Source organism: Pipistrellus hanaki (assembly GCF_964339955.1).
Source record: "Pipistrellus hanaki genome assembly, chromosome: 4".
Lineage (NCBI taxonomy): Eukaryota > Metazoa > Chordata > Mammalia > Chiroptera > Vespertilionidae > Pipistrellus > Pipistrellus hanaki.
The window spans coordinates 77,728,007-77,748,252 of record NC_140506.1 but is presented as its reverse complement, the minus strand read 5'-3'; the positions used below and the strand labels follow the sequence as shown (position 1 = coordinate 77,748,252).

Sequence of the window (20,246 nt, the reverse complement as noted above, 5' to 3'; positions counted from 1 at the left end):
CTGCATTCCAATGGCAGTGAAACACAGAGAATAGGCTATCAGATTTGGGAACCACACAAAGACTGAGCTTGACGAGGTGTTTCTGGAGGAGAGGGGCCAAGCAATTTCAAATGGAGTTCCTAGACAGTGAGGCTGATGATCGATGGGTCAGTACTTTCTGGTGTCACACTAGAAATAAGTTGATCTTGGGAAGATAGAAGATAGACCTAAATGGGCTTTTGACTGAAATTCAAGTAAATGGTGGGGGGTAAGCAACAGTCTCTGGAGTGAAGCTGCGATGTGATGGGAGAACTCAGTGATTCAGGCTGAGGTGACACATGCTTCTTGATCTCTTACACAAGCCCTGGTATGCTCCAGAAGGACATTAATGGTGGTGTACAAGACAGGGAGCAGCAGGTTCTTCTCAAGTATTTATTCTCAGATATCTAGTGCTTTCAGACTTAGTATAATCTCATCACAACCAGTAAAATGTTCTTTTGCTTTTCTTGTGATAAGTGCAGAAGAGAAGTCTCACTTTAGGGTCCTGGTTACTTGACACATCAGCTGAGCTTCTGGTCTTTGCAGGGGTGATGTGGTTGGGCCTAGAATTGCCCTATTATTCAGTGATGTCCCTTATTTTCTTGTAACTGATGGAAATCATAAGATAAATGGCTATAGTTCATTCTTTTTTTATCTGTTTGTTTTTTGTTAATCCTCATCCAAGGATATTTTTCCATTGATTTTTATAGAGAGATTGGAAGGGAGGGGATTGACAGAGTGTGAGAAAGAGAGAGAAACATTGATGTGATAAAGACACATCAATTGGTTGCTTCCTGCACACATCCCGACCAGGGTCAGGGATCAAGTCTACAACCAAGGTATGTAGACTGGAATAGAATCTGAGACCCTTCAGTCCTTGGGTCAATGCTTTAACTGATTGATCAGACTAAAAAGTCCATTCTTTGAACATTTTTTACTGTCTGTCTTTCTTGTAGAGCCCTGCACTGGGTTACACCTCAGATGCTTTGTGTCCCTGTTAATGAAGAAATTCCCGAAGTGTCTGATATGGTGGTGAAAGCAATTACAGGTCAGTGAAACGTGTGTGTGTGTGTGTGTGTGTGTATTTGGATATTTTCCCCTTGAAGTTAACATTATGTTTTAGAAACCCATATTTATTTCAGTTGAACAAAAAAATAGTAAAGTATTTCTAAAATTCAGATTGCAAAGATATATTGGAATGTGGTAAGAATGATTTTCAGGAGTATTAGTTTTATGAATTGAAAGCATTCTGATTAGCAGGTAAATTACTTTTCCCCTTCACTTTTCTTGACCCAGGATCCTTATTTCTTGGATATTGAACTAAACTAAGATCAAATACAGATAAATTTTTTAAAACTCAGTTGTGTTAATTCTTTTTTAAAATATTTTTATTGATTTCAGAAAAGAAGGGAGAGGGATAGAGAGAGAAACATCAATGGTGAGAATCATTGATCGGCTGCCTCCTGCACGCCCCCTACTGGGGATGGAGCCTGCAACCCAGGCATGTGCCATGACCAGGAATTGAACCACAACCTCCTGGTTCATAGGACAATGTTCAACCACTGAGCTGGGCTCATTTGCATTTATATAGTCAAAGTAAGTTTGGAGAGAGGGAGGTAATTGGTGAGGCAAGGTCATACCCAAATTAGAGTTACATATTAAAATGATGCTTCTAATTGGTTGTTAATCAGAGATATGCTTTGAATTACTTTTCTGGTTTGTTCAGAAAGTATATGAAGTGCCCTATATTGATGGTTCTGCCATTTCTGGATAGGTCTAGGCACCTAATAGGGTTTCTGTTTCTTAGTCATAGGAATAACGAATAGTGTGCAACACAAACATTTTAAAACAAACAAGAAACAAAAAACTCCTAAAGGAAAAGACATCCAATCTTGGACAACTTCTCTCCTTAATTAGGAAGAGTTGGAAAGATTTGCTCACTTAGAGATTGTTAATGAAATTCTGCCGGGAAGGAAAGTAGGCCAGTTGCCGGTAGCGGTGCTGGAGGCAGGCTCTGAAGTAGCTGGCTCCTTTGGTTATAAGAACCAGAGACTCCCTCAAGTAATAAGAAGAAATGGGGATTTGCTTAAGATATTTTGAGGGTTGGAAGGGAGGCAGGACTTAGAAACAGCTCCAAGGCCTCTCTAGAGACTGGGTTATCTACTGTTAACACGATTCTTTCCCACTTTCTCAGGTTCTGCTTATCTTTGCATTTCAATTCCTGTTATTACATGAATTGTTGTTTTTAACTCCCCATTAAGAGTCTAAATGACATAGCTAAATGCTGTAATCTTTGTTCAAAGCCTTTCTGCTAGGCTATGTCATAGGTCCAGTGAGTTGAGTTCTTTGGGTCAAGGCCTACTTTTTGCTCAGGGAACATTATAAGAGATTGAAGGTAACAGCCTCTCAAAAGCCTGAATATGCACCTTTTAGACTTTTACCAAGTTCAAGACCAACTGGTTTATGTTTAAATATTTTTTAAAATATATTTTATTGATTTTTTACAGAGAGGAAGAGAGAGGGATAGAGAGTTAGAAACATCCATGAGAGAGAATCATCAATCAGCTGCCTCTTGCACACCCCCTACTGGGAGGAGCCATTCCCCTCCCTGCAAAGCCTGGTCCCCCTGGCCCAACCATGGTACATGCCCTTCACTGGAATCAAACCCGGGACCTGTCAGTCTGCAGGCTGACACTGTCTACTGAGCCAAACCGGTTTCGGCATGGTTTATATTTAAAGTACTCCATAGGAATTTATGTTGAGAACACTTTTCTGAAAAGTCACAGGACAGACCTTGCAAAACCAGAAACTGCAAGTACCCAACTGTTGTTTATTTAAAAATAGAACTAAGAAAGAGGATTTCAATACATCAACCATTTGTTAATAGAATTTGAGAGGTAAAATTTTTCTTCAAGACACTTGAGATGATGTTTCAAGAGATCTTTTGATAGTACAAATTCAGCCACAAAATTGTAAACACCTTCTTACTCTTTCTCATTGTAGCCCAGATATCTTGCCAATCCAAGTGCAATATTCTGCCTCTGTGAGAACCAAAGATTATATAATAACTTCCTTCCTAATCGTTAAAATTGTCAGTGTAAGTACAGGAGTATTTATAGGACAGTCTATAATAGTCCTTTTTAAAAATAATATAGTTCTTAAATATAGAGATACCAGTTCAGTTTCTCCAAGTCATCCCATGTGCACTATCATTTTTGTTTATAAATCAGCACTATCATTTTTGTTTATAAATACACTGCGTGGGACATTTTCCTTTTTAGTTGACATCTGGCTTCCAGTGGGTGAAGGCCAGGGATGCTACTAAACATCCTGCAGTGCACGGGACAATCCTGCAACATGGAATTTTCCAACCCAAATGTCAAACATAACCTAGAAGTACAGACTACTTTGTTTCAAAACTCCATTAAAGATAAGTCTAGACATCTGCTAAGATAGAGGATGCATGTTCAACCCTACCTTTCCTACTGATCAGAAGTAAAAGCCAGGGACAAGAGACCCAAGCAAGAACTCTGAAAAGCAGGCAGATTGGGGAGGGAAATCATTACTAGAAGAACAGTTACGCCAAAACTGGTTTGGCTCAGTGGATAGAGTGTCGGCCTGTGGACTGAGGGGGTCCCAGGTTCAATTCCGGTCAAGAGCATGTACCTTGGTTGCGGGCACATACCCAGTAGTGGGTGTGCAAGAGGCAGTTGATCGATGTTTCTCTCTCATCAATGTTTCTAACTCTCTATCCCTCTCACTTCCTCTCTGTAAAAAATTAATAAAATATATTTTAAAAAAAGAAGAAAAAAAAGAACAGCTAATACAATGGCTAGTTTTCTGTTTTGTTTGTTTTTCCTCCTGCATCTCCTAATTTAGACTTTAGGACAGTGTAAATCATGGAGCTGCATGTTGGGTTGTGGCAGTCCAAGAGAGTCCAACCAAGAAACTTCTTTTTAGCTGAGTGATACTCAGAGGAGATGGAGGGGTTGCTGCAGGATGAAGAGAGTGGGAGAAATCCCCCCATTTTGCTCTCTTCTTTACACTCGTGGCCCTGTCCCTTGGCAGTGGCAATTACACATGCATCCAGATAAAAAAAATAATTCATTTTTATTTACTTTAAAACATAAACAATAAAAATTAATAAGAAAATAGTTAAATGTTTAAAATAGAGAATAAAAATCAAGAACAAAAGGCTTTGAAAGTATAAAAAAAATCTTCCCCAGGTATCTTTTTTGTAATAAGTTCTATTTAAATGCAAAAAGAAAAATAGACTGAGACATATATTATAATCCAGAAATAAAGAAGTGAAGGAACTAATTATAAAAAGTGAAGATTATATACTTCACAGTATAGGTGCATAAGTAAAGAGAATAAAAGCATTAGTAAGTTAACATAAGGCCTCTGCACTGTCCAGAGTTTCTGTCTATGACACGTGGTTAATGGTCCTGTGAGGGTCCCTCAAGTAGCTTACTTCAGGGGTAGGAGTTGAGCAAAAGAACTCTCTGACCCGTACCACCATGTCACCTAAATCTGAAACTTTTATTCCTGCTCATGGCAAGAACTGGTATCAAATTCAGCTGCCTCAGCTGTTTACTTTGATGATATTCCAGATGGCAAGCATATATGTGCATCCAAAGGCACACTTCCTTCCCTGGCTTGCATTGTTCTGGCACTGAGTTTGTACCTAACTTTTCTTCACCATCTCCTAGTCCTCTGACAAATGGGTGTGTACATATAAGAGTCCACCAGTTGGCCCTAGCTGGTTTGGCTCAGTAGATAGAGTGCCAACCTTCTGCTGACTGAAGGGTCCCAGGTTCGATTCCAGACAAGGGCACGTGCCTGGGTTGCGGGCTATTCCCCAATGTGTTGGGCTTGCAGGAGGCAGCCTCTCTCTCATCACTGATGTTTCTCTCTCTCTCTCTCTCCCCCTTTCCCTTCCTCTCTGAAATCAATAAAAATATACTAAAAACAGAAAAGAGCCCACCAGTTGGACTTAGTGGTAGTAAAGGGCAGTGAAGCAATTATTTTTCTGAGAAATATGCTTTGTATAATAGCCACATTGCTAAACAGCAGTATGCAAATTGAGGATTTCTAAATGAGTTTTACAGTACATTAAGAAGCAGTTAAGAGACTTATTTCTCCATGGAACTCATAAGGAGTTTTACATCAGGATTAAAAGAATGACAATTAGAGTCAGTCTTGGTTTCAAATCCCCCCTCTGTTACTTGCAATATGTATGGTCTTGGTCAGGTCATTAAACTTCTTTGAACCTCAATTCTCTTAATAATAATATTATCCCTGCCCTAGCCAGTGTGAATCAGTTGGTTGAGCGTCATTCCATGCATTGAAAAGTTGTCAGTTCGATTCCTGGTCAGGGCACATGACCAGGCTTTGGGCTTGATTCCCAGTAGGAGGCATGCAGGAGGCAGCTGATCAATATTGCTCTCACATCAATGTTTATATCTCTGTCTCCCTCTTCCTTCTTCTCTCTCAAAATCAATTAAAAATATTTTTTAAAAAGTACCACTTGCATCATCTGAGGATTAAAAGAAATTTGTAGAGCATACTGTGTAGTGCTAGGTCATGGTCACGAGTTCTATATTAGTAAGTATGAGCTGGTATTTACTGTTTGTGCGATCTAAGTATGAATGTGTGTATTTATTTATTTTTTTGTTAATCCTTGCCCAATAATATTTTCCCCATTTTTAAGGAGAGTGAAAGGGATGGGAAAAGAGGGAGAGAGAGAAATGTCAGTGTGAGACAGACACATCAATTGGTTGCCTCCTACAACGCCCCAACCAGGGCCAAGGATCGAGCCTGCAACCAAGGTACGTGCCCTTGACCAAAATCAAATTGAAGACCTTTCAGTTCTCGGGCAAACACTAACCACTGAGCTAAACCAGCTACACGGGTTTAAGTTTTATTTTTTTTATCACCCCCTCTCCCCACACCCTGATTTAAGTTTTATATACACTAAGGTAATTGGTGGAAATGGGATTAGTGAGGTTACCTCGACAACTTAATAGGATAAAATGATTATCCTAATGCTTCTTTTATGTAATTATTTTCTCATTGGAAGCACTGTGTTTTCTGTTTTACAGATATTATTGAAATGGATTCAAAGCGTGTACCTAGAGATAAGTTGGCCTGCATCACCAAGTGCAGCAAGCATATCTTCAATGCCATCAAGGTCACCAAGGATGAGCCAGCTTCAGCCGATGACTTCTTACCCACTCTCATCTACATTGTTTTGAAGGGTAATCCTCCACGCCTTCAGTCTAATATTCAGTATATCACCCGCTTCTGCAATCCAAGCCGATTAATGTCTGGAGAGGATGGCTACTATTTCACCAATTTGGTGAGTATTTGTCATTTCTTGGTGTTATGGAGAAGAACCATGAAGGTATTGAATTTAGGGATATGACTAGTCACTCATAGGCCTGTGACATATTAATTGCTCCTGAGTTGAGGAGTCAACAAACTGCAGATGTTTGCTTGGTGCACAGAGCACAGGTGATCAGACCATGCAAATACCTCACCTCCCAATACTTGACCAGAGATTATAGCGCTTGTATGGAAACAGGATAACCACAGTGAGGAGTCTGCTGCTTTTGGCCATCACTCGCCAGGGCCCTGGATGTAAGAGCCATTCACTTAGCGGCTTGTTTCAAGCATGAGTAAATCAGATCCTAGACTTTGATTCCTTTATTAAAAGATTTATTTTTTGTTGTATTTCTATAAGTTACCTCTTAGAACTGAATACTAAGGTATTTTAAGAAAGGGTCAGTTTAGAGAATGTGAAATGATTTTCAACTATTGTTTTGCTACAGTGCTAATTAATTCTAGGCAAGACAAGATTGAAGTATATATATATATATGTTATAAGGCATAATAATTCCTTTTACTGACCACTAAACTTCTGCTTGTTTGCAAGATATACTGTCAAACAATGAATTTGAACCTCAGCACCGTAAGTGCTTTGTTTCCTGTTCTGGAAGTTGTACAAAGTAATAGGTAGGGAAAAGAAGCCAGGATAACGAATCTCTAAGCCTCCCAAAATTTGATGAGATTTATTTTTATACTAGAGGGCCGGTGCACAAAATTCGTGCAAGGGTGGGGCCCCTAGGCCTGGCCGGCAGATCAGGGCTGATCAGGGCCTTCCAGCTAGCAACCAGGGCATTCTTTCCAGCGCCACCCCCTGGTGGTCAGTGCACATCATAGCAAGTGATTGGTCAACTCCCACATGGACAACTTGCATATTAGGCTTTCAGATATATAGATATGCATTCACTTTTGCACCTAATTTTATGTTCGTCTTTTATTTATTATATTTTCTTTTAAACGAGTTCCCAAAAGCGTATAAGCTTCAGGTCCTTCAAAACCTGGATTGCCCTTGTTATGCATCACCCTCAGCCACTGTGTTCCTCCACCTGTCACTGTAGTGCCAGCATCTGGGAAGTGTGGTTTGCAAGTGGAGGGATTTGGGACTACTTTTTCAAAATGATGCTTGCTCTCTTATTTGGAGCACTATTTCTTAACATAAAGGAAGCATGCACTTAACTACTAGAGAAGAAAGCCTTTTGGAGTCAGTTGTTAACTAGAGAGGATTAGATGATCTGAAAATCCTGAGAAGACTAGCCTAAACCGGTTTGGCTCTGTGGATAGAGCATCGGCCTGTGGACTGAAAGGTCCCAGGTTCGATTCCGGTCAAAGGCATGTACCTTGAGCCGAAACCGGTTTGGCTCAATGGATAGAGCGTTGTCTTGGGGACTGAAAGGTCCCGGGTTCGATTCCGGTCAAGGACATGTATGTTGGTTGCAGGCATATCCCCAGTGAGGGGTGTGCAGGAGGCAGCTGATCGATGACTCTCTCATCGATGTTTCTAACTCTATCTCTCTCCCTTCCTCTCTGTACAAAATCAATAATATATATATATATTTTTTTTTTTTTTAAAAATGGCATGTACCTTGGTTGCGAGCACACCCCCAATAGGGGGTGTGCAAGAGGCAGCTGATCGATGATTCTCTCCATCAATGTTTCTAACTATCCCTCCCTCTTCCTCTCTGTAAAAAATCAATAAAATATTAAAAAAAAAAAAAAAAAGAAAGAAAGAAAGAAAGAAAAGAAAATCCTGAGAAGCCTAGAGATGGAGAGACATGGTAGTAGGAGAAATGAAGCAAGACCAGGAGGTAATGGAAGGGCCTTCATTGTTGAAACTGGAGGCTGCTGGTTCACCCATACTCTGCAGCTTCCCGGTGCCTTGACCTACACCGTAACTATGTTTGCACCTTCTTTCTTCATCCTGTTCTTGCTGAACTCAGAGTTGGCTTCTATGCTCACTTTTCCAATAAAAATGCTTTATCTCTCTCGGCTTCTACAATTCCACCCCTTCTTGTCTCTTTGTAGGCTTTGTGTCCTCTACTTCCTCTTGATTTGTGTTACTCCTGGGGTTCTTTCTTCTGTGCATTTCTCTCCCTAGGCTGTCTCCTCTGTCACAGCTCTGCTGGTCACCTGTACAGTGATGACCTACAGGTTTGTGTCACCTGTTTTGACCTCATGCTGAACTCCACTTCCAGCTATTGTGTGTCTCAGATTTAATTTGTTCAAAACCGAAACTGCTTCCCAATCAGATGTCTTTTTTCTTTTCTGTATACAGTTGATCCTGGAACAATATGGGTTTGAACTGCACAGATCCGTTTATACTGCAGATTTTTTCAATAGAGGAAGAAAGAGATAGAAACATCAATGATGAGAGAGAACCATTGATTGGCTGCCTCCTGCACACCCCACACTGGGGATCAAGCTCGCAACTAGGCATGAGCCCTTGACCAGAACTGAACCCAGGGCCCTTCAGTCTGCAGCCCAATGCTCTATCCACTGAGCCAAACCAGCTAGGGCTGATATTTTAAAAATTTTTTAATTGTGTTTTCATTTATTTTAAAAAGAGAGGAAGAGAGAGGGATAGAAAGATAGAAACAGTGTTGAAAGAGAAACATCATTGGTCGGCTACTTCTGCAATGTCTCCTATTGGGGATCAAGCCTACAACCCAGGCATGTGCCCTGACTGAGAATAGATCCAGTCACTTTGGTGCATAGGTCGATACTCTACCACTGAGCCACACCAGCTGGACTTTCTTATTATTTTCTTAATAATATTTTTCTGTGATTTACTGTATTATAATTGTACAGTATTCAGTACATATAACATACAAAATATTTATCAATTACTGTTTATGTTATGAGTAAGGCATCCTGTCAACAGTAGGCTATTAATAGTTAACTTTTGGGGATGTCAAAAGTTATATTGGGTTCAATTCCTGCTTGAGAGGTATACAAAATGTTACAGAAAACTGGTGAAGAACCAAGCAATACTTAGAAAGATGGAGTTACATTTATTATGCCTGGGTCCAGAGGAAAATGTCTCTCAAATTCTGGGCCCCAACATGGAGGAATTTTTCCTATTTATATGTTTTTACCTTTTTTTTCTCCCAAATATGGGGTGTTTCTGGCCCCTTTTGCAAGTTCTTAAAGAGCCCCTATGTGCTGGGGCCTTGAGACCTCAACCAAAAGGCCTGGCCTGGTGCCAGCACTGATAATTTCATCCGGAGAAGGTTTAATGGCTTCTCTGGAATGGAAGTAGTCTTATTTTCCTTATTATTTAAGCAAGCAAGCATTTACAGAAGCCAAATAGCAGGGTTAAAATTTCAAGCAACAGTTTTTATATAAGATGGATGCTTCAGAAAGGCAACCGACCGATATCTCTCCCTCTCTCCCCCTTCCTCTCTTTCTAAAAATCAGTAAAAATATATCATTGGCTGAAGATTTTTTTTTTTTTTTTTTTACAGATTTGGGTGAGGATTTTTATAAAAATAGCTTTTTTTAAAATGCAAAAATGGTGCGTGCTCATTGTAGAAAAATTTTGAACTGCACAGATCTTATATTAATCAATATAAGAATGTGTAACTGACAGAAGTCTGTTTCACTGAATATTTATCCTAGCATTTCTATGCTAATAATTGTTGCCATTTATTCATTGCTTACTACAGATCTATGAGCTAAGCACATTACATGTGTTATGGTGTTTAATTCTCACAGTAAATCTGGTATTTTCCCCATTTTACTCATGTGGAAACTCACAGAGCCTAGGTAATTTTCCTAGCATCACACAACCCTTGACTGTCAAGTGACAGAGGTAACAGCTCAGGTTGTCTGGTTTTAAAACTTACACTTTTGCCCTGGCCAGTTTGGCTCAGTGGATAGAGCATCAGCCTGCAGATTGAAGGGCCTTGGGTTCGATTCTGGTCAAGGGTGTGTACCTAAGTTGTGGGTTTGATCCTCCCAGGATTCCCCTTTCCCCTCAAGTGTGCGGGAGGCAACCGGTCAATGTTTCTTTCTCTGTCTCTCCCCCTCCCAGACTCTCTAAAAATCAATAGAAAAATATCCTATGGTGAGGATTAGCCAAAAAACAAAACAAAAAACTTCTCCTTTTAACCATGTGATTTAAAATACCTCTTTGGGAACTGGTGGTCTATGTGCCACAGGGGTCCCTGAGGACACTCCCAATGTCTGGCCATGTCCAAGTAGGCCTTGTGGGGCTGGCAAGACCCTAAAACGAAATTATTTCATGGAGTGTACCCCCAGGTACTTGGCCCTGGAGCTCCCGTCCTCAACAAGAATTCCTCTGCCCTACATCTGCAGAGAAGCAGAAAGCCCCCACTCCAAGGAATCATTCGGTTTTTGTCTGGAGGAAGCTCTGTAGCAGCCACAGTGGAACCAACATTGCGGTTGCCTCCTCAGTACTTCACTCTGTTCAGGACTTTAGCATCTTTGAATGACCTAAGAAGAGAACTGAATTTCTGACAGGCTCAATGGGAGTTGGCAATTCAATTTAATTGTTTCTTGCTTTTTTAAAGAAGAAATGTATTGTTTTAGATGAGAGCATAAAGGAAACATGATCGGCTATGTATTGATAATTTTTGAAGCTGAAGTCCATGGAAGTTCATTAGACTGTTTTGTCTACTTTTTTTTTTTTTTAATATATTTTATTTGTCTACTTTTGCTTCAGTTTTAAATTCTCCATTATGAAAAGATTTTTAAAAATCTAATATCTGTGGCTTTGCTTATATGATTATAATAACATTCTCTTCTTTTCGTAGTGCTGTGCTGTGACTTTCATTGAGAAGTTAGACGCTCAGTCTTTGAATTTAAGTCAGGAAGACTTTGATCGATACATGTCTGGCCAGACTTCTCCCAGAAAGCAAGAATCTGAGAATTGGTCTCCTGACGCTTGTTTAGGTGTTAAGCAAATGTATAAGAACTTGGATCTCCTGTCTCAATTGAATGAACGGCAGGAAAGGATTATGAATGAAGCCAAGAAACTTGAAAAAGACCTAATAGATTGGACAGATGGAATTGCAAAAAAGGTTCAAGACATTGTTGAGAAATGTCCACTTGAAATTAAGCCCCCAAATCAGTCTTTAGCAGCTATTGACTCTGAAAATGTTGAAAATGATAAACTTCCTCCACCATTGCAACCTCAAGTTTATGCAGGATGATAAAAATGTACAGATAGTATTTATTTGAGCCTAAATTGTAGCTAGTCCTTACTACAGTCCACTGATTGAGGTATAGAATATAACTTAATTGCTTCTACGTGTCAGAACATTTTTCAAGGTACAGTTTGTGGGGATTGTTTTTGTTTTGTTTTCCTGTCAGAGGAAGTTTAGTAAATAATAAAGTACTATTTATTTGAGTTACTGAAATAGATTCATTTAAGGTTTGTGTGAAATTTTTGTCTAAATCTATTTTTCTCCACGATTTTCCTATGTGCTTCCACGTGGTATTCAATGTGGTTTAGATTTGGGTAAATAATTGCCTCTTAAAGGGTAAAACATGAATGTTACAAAATGTATGTTTAAGGGAATTCAATGGTACCACTATTCTATAATTTAAAATAATTTTATAATTGTAAAGATAGAAGATATATTGATAAGTAAGTATATAAAATTGTAAATATGTAAAAAAAAAAAAAAAAAAAAGGAATGGTGTGTGCTGTGCATGGCATTTCATGTTCATTTTTTGGGTTTAAAATATTGTATTGAATGTTTGCCTTCAATACCATTTTACTTGGTTTGCGCCACTGAAGTGAATGTAAAAGTTTTTAGACATACTTCTCTTAAAATGTTGACTCCATTTTTGACACTATGGTAACCCTGATTTTTTTAAAATACATTTTATTGATTTTTTATAAAGAGGAATGGAGAGGGAGAGTTAGAAACATCAATGAGAGAGAAACATTGATCAGCTGCCTCCTGCTCACCCCCCACTGGGGATGTGCCCACAACCAAGGTAAATGCTCTTGACTGGAATCAAACCTGGGACCATTGAGTCTGCAGGCCGATGCTCTGTCCACTGAGCCAAACCAGATAGGGCATGGCAACCCTGATTTTAAGATCCTGTATAGTCAGAGACTATGACAGCATTGAGGTTCAGGATAATTTTAAGTTTATAAATTCACTATTCAGTATACTCAGTTGAAGGCTTTGAACCATGCTTCTCACATCTCTTTCCTCTCTCCATTCAGCAAATATTTATTGAGTTATTTGATGTAAAGGAGACCTTGCTCTGGGCCAAAGGACAGTAGGGACCAGGACTCTACTGATGAGAGCTGACAGGGAGCTCTTAGAGCAATAAAGTGCAGGAGGTACCTTTTGCCTTCATAGTGTACTTTTGACTTTGTGGACAACCCAGACACATGTCATATAAAACTCCTTTTTGGGGTTCTCAACTTTAGCACTATTGACATTTGGGGCCTGAGGAGTTTCTGCAACATCCCTAGCCTCTATACCCACTAGATGCTAGTAGCACCCCCCTCCCCTCCACCTCCAAATCAGTCCACTGATTGAGATATAGACTATAACTTAATTGCTTCTAAGTGTCAGAACATTTTTCAAGGTACATTTTGTGGGGATTGTTTTTCTATCAGGGGAAGTTAGAGCATCGACTCTATATGCGTCCCTCTCCGCCCCCCCCTCCAAAGTTGTGAAAAATCATCGTAGACATTGCCAGATGTTACTGGGGGTGAGGAGCAAAATTGCCCCCAATTAAGAATCACTTGTCTGTATTGTAAGCAAGGGAGTTCTCCCGGTGGTTCATATGCTGTAACCAAAGAATACTGCATGAAGTGCACACCGTACTGTTAACTGACCTCTGTCCCAGGGAGGCTTTACAGTCACCATCCGTGCAAAACCTTTTCTAACTCTAATGGAGCCATTCATAACTTAAATATGCTGCTTATGATACTCCTCAGCAATCATTTCTGCAAATTATCAGTGCGCCTGTGAAATTGTGAGTAATTCCCAGGGCACCATTCTTGAACAAGGTCACATCACACAAGCAGTAAAGAAAATTTCCTTTGTTTTCCCAATATCTTGCTAATAATGTACCACAAATTTGTAGTCAATTACAAATTTTGGGATGAAACTAGGGTGCATATAAAACATTTTATCCTTAAATTTACAAATAAAATCCGTCAAGTTGACAAGTCTATTGTCATAAAGCACTGAAGACATGAGTCAGCTGATCACCAAGTTCCTATGGAATGGAATGAGTTACTGTCAAATATGAATGAGAATTTGCTCTTGGAAACATGGGTCCAAATGATTTTCACACAAAACTTTTTCAGTTTTTCTGTTTTATTTCTATGTACTTTCTAGGTGCTAACTCGGATATGCACACTCTTAATTCTCCTGGGAATATATAGTTCTTTAAGTCATTGTACATTTTGTCTGTTAAATGAAATGTGTATATCAGCCTCCCACTAAAGCAGTTTTTTGATTTCTTTCGTATCTTAAAGCAATGTGTTGAATTGACTTTTTTGTATATATCTTATTGGTTGAATTCTTCAGATATGGACTCTTGCCTTAGGTAGAGGCTTATATTTATCTTAAGCATCAATACTATGGCCAGAGTTTCTGTTTTCTCGACCAGAAAGTATTGATATTTCATGTACTACAAATGTGATTGGAATAAACCTTGGGAACAGAAGTCCTTATCAATAAAATTTCATGATCCATTCCTTTTCCAAACTGATTTTGGGTTCTTCATCTTAGGAAAATATACACTATTAATGTTTTTCACATTAACCCTTTGCACTCCGCTGTCCCCTCTCAGGGGACATCGGAATTCTAGCATATCACTCGGATGTTCCCTCTCAGGGGACATTGCAGTTTATTAGTGATTATGGGGAATTGAGTTAATTCAACGCATGTTTCGCAAAGTAGCGTCGAGTAGCTGGTAGCCAATGTCCAGAATGGTTCGGAGTAGCTGGTAGCCAATGTCCAGAATGGTTCGGAGTGCAAAGGGTTAAAAAGGTTTTCCTTTCACAGACATCATTATCATACTTTGAAAAATTAGAGACATCCACTGGTGGGAAAAAATAACAAGAGAAGGATGTTTGTTATCACTACATTTAATGCTGTTCTGAAAGTTTCATCAAAGATACTCAGTCTTCAAGCAGAAATAAAGGTAGAGGGGAAAGGAGTTGGTCTAATATAGAGCTGTTATAACCTGGTGGTTGAGGACATGAACTTGAGCTAGAAGGCTTGAATTTGGTTTTGAATTTTGACTCTGCCACTTACCTTGCAGCTCTTTGACCTTGGGCAAGTCTCTCGTGTTTCATGCACTTCATCTGTGAAGTGGGATAATAACAGTATAAGCTTCAAGGGATTGTTGTAAGGATTAAATGACTCAGAACACTACATAGCAATGCTAAGTGCTTAAGTGATAGTTATTATTTGTAGGTGATTTTTCTATGTAGAAAACCTAAGAAAATTAATTGATATTGAAACTATTATTAAATTTCACTGAAGTTATGAGATATGAAATGTTAAAATAGCCACTGAAAGTAACTGTATAAAATGACTTTTCTTATCTCCTTACTAGTCACTTAGCAAATATAATGGGAAAATTTATTCATAATAGATATACATATAAATCACCTAGAAGTAATAAGAGCTTTTGGGATTTATATGAAAAGAAATTATAAAAATTTGAGTAAGAAACAGAAGAATAGAGGGAAATACACAGAGCCTCTGTGGTTGCATAGGGTCCTGTGTTCAGAAGGTTCCTGTGCTAAGGTTTTAATGTTTTGTCTGCCATCTTGAAATTCTTAATTTTATATTTGAACTTGTGCTTTTAAGTGAAGTCTGGTGGGACAATGAAGCATGGTGGCATGGTGGTGGGATAAGGGCTGGAAACCTCCTCCTATCACCCCACAGGATGGCTTTTTGGTCTCCCCACTCCCACCCTGTGGCCAGTCTAACCAGGGCCCTGACACTCAGGGGCTGAGTGGGCATACCTGTGGTGTCTTGGGGCGAAGAGTGATGGCACATCTTGTGGATAGCTGGCTGGGAGCTGCATCTTGGTCAGTGTGGGGCAGGGACACATCACATGTCCACCCTTGATCTCGTGTGCTCTTCAGAGAAAAGGCTGAACCTAGGGCTGGGGATGGGGAAACAATGGTGTGAGAAATATCTTTTATGGTCAGGAAGTAAGAAAGTAATTTAAGACTAATAGGAATATCTCAATAGGACCTGAATCAGCTTGAAAGGGTTCCCACTGGCCAAATTTAGGACAGTTTGAACAAAAGAAACAGCATTTAATTGTGAAAAAACAGAAAGTAAATACTGTTGGGGGTTTTTCTTAATGAAAAAAACAAAACAACCTTCACATATTAGAGGTTACCATTATACAAACCTATTTGGGAAGGACTATAGTTGACACCTAATTGGTGGAGGAAAAGCCTTCTTCACAGAAAAATGCTTAGTAAATGTAGAAAAAATAATAGAATTTAAAAAATCATTGCCTTAGCCAGGTCAGGATGACTTAATCGGTGAAAAATTAACATCAGTCCTTCTCAAACTTTTCTAAATTAGCTGAAGAGAAAAAAACTTCCTAATTCATTCTTATGAGGCCTGAATTGCACGGAACCCATATAGGGACACTACAAGAAAAGAAAACTAGCCGAAACCGGTTTGGCTCAGTGGATAGAGCATTGGCCTGCAGACTGAAAGGTCCCGGGTTTGATTCTGGTCAAGGGCATGTACTTTGGTTGCGGGCACATCCCCAGTAGGGGTTGTGCAAGAGGCAGCTGATCGATGATTCTCTCTCATTGGTGTTTCTAACTCTCTATCCCTCTCTCTTCCGCTCTGTAAAAAATCAATAAAATATATTAAAAAAAACAAAAAAAAAAAAAACTAGAGACCAATTTCCCTGATGAATATAGATGCAAAAAAATTCTCAACAAAGTATTGGCAAATATAATTCAACCACACACTAATAAAAGGATTATATCCCTGGAATGCAAGAATAGTTCAACCTTTGATAATCCATGCAATGCACATTAACAGAATGAAAGGAAAAGATAATATGATTATCTCAATTGATACAGAAAATTTTGTTAAATAATAAAATTGAAGGAAATAGAAGGAAACTACCACAGCATATTAAAGGATAAAGTGTATATAAAAAAAACCCAAAGCTAATACTATATGGTGAAAGACAAAGGTTTTCCTCTAAGACCAGGAAGAAGACAAAGTTGCCTGTTTTCACCACTTCTATTCAAGATGACGCATGTTGGGATTACCTGGCAAGAATTTTAAAGACACTATCATTAAACACACACACACACACACACACACACACACACAAAACACCATTAAGGAGAAAAATGAATGTGCTTGAAATAAAAAGCAGAAAACCCCAGCAAAATAATTAAAGATATAAAAAAGAACCAAACCCTAGTTGGTTTGGCTCGGTGGATAGAGCTATGGCCTACAGATTGAAGGGTCCCAGGTTCGATTCCGGTCAAGGGCATGTACCTTGGTTGCAGGCACATTCCCAGTAAGGGGTTGTGTGCAGGAGGCAGCTGATCCATGTTTCTCTGTCATCGATGTTTCTAACTATCCCTCTCCTTCTCTGTAAAAAATCAATTAAAAAATACATATTTTCAAAAGAACTAAAAGGGATTTTAGAACTGGAAATTATAATAACTGAATTAAAAAAAAACCACAAGAAACCTCACTATTGGGCTCCATATCAGAGTGGAAATAACAGAGGAATGAATTTGTGAACTAAATATAGAAATAGCCGAAACTGGTTTGACCCAGTGGATAGAGCGTCCGCCTGCTGACTGAAAAGTCCCAGGTTCGATTCCAGTCAAGGGCACATACCTAGGTTGTGGGCACATCCCCAGTAAGGGGTGTGCAGGAGCCACCTGATAGATGTTTCTAGCTCTCTATCTCTCTCCCTCTCTGTAAAAAATCAACAAAATATATATTTTTAAAAGTGTTATGAAGATAGAAATAAATCTGATCAGCAGGGAGAAAATAGACAAAATAAAAACTGGATGTAGCCTTAGGAGGGATCTCTGGAACAATAATGAAAGATCTAGCTGAAACCTGTTTGGCTCAGTGGATAGAGTGTCAGCCTGCGGACTGAAGGGTCCCAGGTTCGATTCCAGGCAAGGGCATCCCGGGTGGTGGGTGTGCAGGAGGCAGCTGATCAATGTTTCTCTCTCATCAATGTTTCTAACTCTTTGTCCTTCTCCCTTCCTCTCTGTAAAATACCAATAAAAATATATTTAAAAAAATAATGAAAGATCTAGCATTCTTATCATTGGAGTCCCAGAAAGAGAAGGAAAGTACTATGGCTAAATTTTTTTTTAAATAAACAGTGGCTGAAAGTTGACCAAATTTAGCCAACACCATAAATCTATAGATTCAAAAAGCTGCATGAACCCCAAATAGAAGGAACCCAATAAAACTATTCAAAGACATGTCACAAATTTCTCAAAATTAAAGACAAACAAAAAATCTTGAAAGTAGTCAGCAAGGACACATTGCCTAGAGCAATGATTTAAATGACATTGGATTTCTAATTAGAAACCATGGAGGCCAGAAGGAAATGCTGACGAGGATGTGGAGAAGGTAGATCCTGATGGGAATCTAATGTAGTATAGCTATTCTGGGAAATGGTTTGGCTACTTCTTATAAAACTAAGCATGTAATTATCATACAAATCCCACCAATTGCATTGTTGAACATTTATTTCATTTATCACAGAGAAATGAAAAATGTATGTTTTACACAAAAGCATGTATACAAATGCTCACAGCACCTTTATTTATGATAGCCCCTGCAACAGGTGAATAGTTCAACTGTGGACAGTTATACAACAGAATACTACTCAATAAGAAGGAATAAGCTATTGGTACAATGTCTTGGATGTATCTTAAAGGATAAGCACTGAGTAAAAATCCTCAATCCCATATATATATATATATATATATATATATATATATATATGTGTGTGTGTGTGTGTGTGTGTGTGTGTGTGTGTGTGTGTGTGTGTATTAGAGGCCCAATGCACAAAGATTCATGCAAGAATGGCCTGCCTTCCCCTGGCTGCTGGAGCCACCTTTCTGCCTTCCCACACTGCCCAGAGGCCCAGAGCTGCTGGGGCAGTATGGAATGCCTGCACCATCGCCATGGTGACAACACAAGCATCCTGCCCCACCCCCAGCTGCTTGGCAACTATGTATGCAAATTAACCTACCATCTTTGGTTAATTTGCATATTCACTCCTGATTGGCTGGTGGGTATCACAAAGGTACAGCCAATTTGCATGTTACTCTTTTATTTGTGTGTGTGTGTGTGTGTGTGTATATATATTTTATATATATATATATTTTATATATATATATTTTATATATATATATATATATATATATATATATATATATATATATATATATATAAACAGTTATAGAGATGGAGAACAAATTAGTAGTTTACAGGGATTCAGAAAGGGTTGAGGAGGGAGCTGAATGATATTATAAAAGGGCAGCACAATGGTTCCTATTCATGTGAAACTGTTGTGCATCTTGACTATCATGGTGATTATACAAGTATACACATGTAAACCATAAATGATATTATGTAAAACTGGTGAAATCTGTAAAAAATCAGTGTAAATTTCCTGGTTGTGGTATTGTACAATGTAAGATGTTACCATTGGGGGGACCTGGGAGAAAAGTACATGGATTTCTACCTATTATTTCTTACTCCTGCATGTGAATTGACATTGATCTTGAAATAAAAAGTTGGATTTTTAAAATCTATTAAATCATATGGAAATAACCCTGAGCCCGTCAAGTAATGAATGAATAGAAAAACAAAAAGTGGAATTTTTGTGTGTGAATTGACGTTATTTATTTATTTATTGCTCTATAAATTTTTTTTTCTTTATTGATTAAGGTATTATATATATGTCCTTATCACCCCATTGCCCCCTCACCCCCTCTCTCATGCCCTCACCTCTCTGGTGTCTGTGTCCATTGGTTAGGCTTATGTGCATGCATATAAGTCCTTTGGTGGATCTCTCCCTTATACCTTATTTTTTATTAGACTGAGGAAGAAGATTGCCCATGACCATATAGGTGATGTCCAAATTGTTCTGGGCTGCAAACACTGCACAGTTCCTCCGCTGCCTGGAGGCAGGACGCCTTGGGACGGAGGGAGGTGGAGCAGGTCACTGAACAATGGTTCGGTCGGAGTTTAGAGGGAGGAGGCAGTTCAAGCTCCGGCCAAGCGTGCCCAGGCGTTGCACCTGTGCCCTGAGTTTCTTGGAAATGGCTGAAATAACTTTTGTAACCGCTGGGTTGTCATTGTAATTGTCCTAACTCCCTCTTGTGGATTCTGAGTATAAATTTGCTGTAACATTTGTGGTCTGCACTGCAATTCGGCCTTTACCGAGGTGAAGTGCTGCAGCTGAAGTCGCTGGCCAGCTTAATAAAGACTCATAAATTTTTATCTCTGTCTCTGGCACGATAGATTGAAATATATGGTGGTCGTCTCTTGCAGGTCGCCCCATAACACAAATCTTTATTAGATTTATTGGAGTAACGTTGGTTAGTAAAATCATATAGGTTTCAGATGTGGATTTCTATGATACAAGATCTGTGTATTGCACTGTGCCCACCACCCAAGTCAAATCATCTTCCATCACCACATATTGAGCCCCCTTCACCCTGCCTACCCCCTTCCCTCTGGCAACCACCACACTACTGTTTGTGTCCAGGAGTTTCAGTGTAATATCCCACATATGATGAAATCACATGGTTCTTAGATTTTTTTCTGCCTGGCTTATGTCACTTAGCATAATAT

At 39.1% G+C, this 20,246-nt stretch overlaps 1 protein-coding gene across 4 annotated transcripts in view; it reads left to right on the top strand.

Moving 5' to 3' along the window:
- Nucleotides 1–16,708, top strand: part of RABGEF1 (RAB guanine nucleotide exchange factor 1) — a 50,400-nt gene extending 33,692 nt beyond the window's left edge. For all 4 annotated transcript variants that reach the window (XM_084880708.1, XM_084880706.1, XM_084880709.1 and 1 more), the window contains exons 7-9: nt 975–1,066; nt 6,123–6,379; nt 11,178–16,708. In XM_084880708.1, the coding sequence (XP_084736834.1) occupies nt 975–1,066; nt 6,123–6,379; nt 11,178–11,576 (748 nt within the window). In that variant the 3' untranslated portion in view covers nt 11,577–16,708. The remainder of the gene's footprint in view (nt 1–974; nt 1,067–6,122; nt 6,380–11,177) is intronic.
- Nucleotides 16,709–20,246: the final 3,538 nt, after the last annotated feature.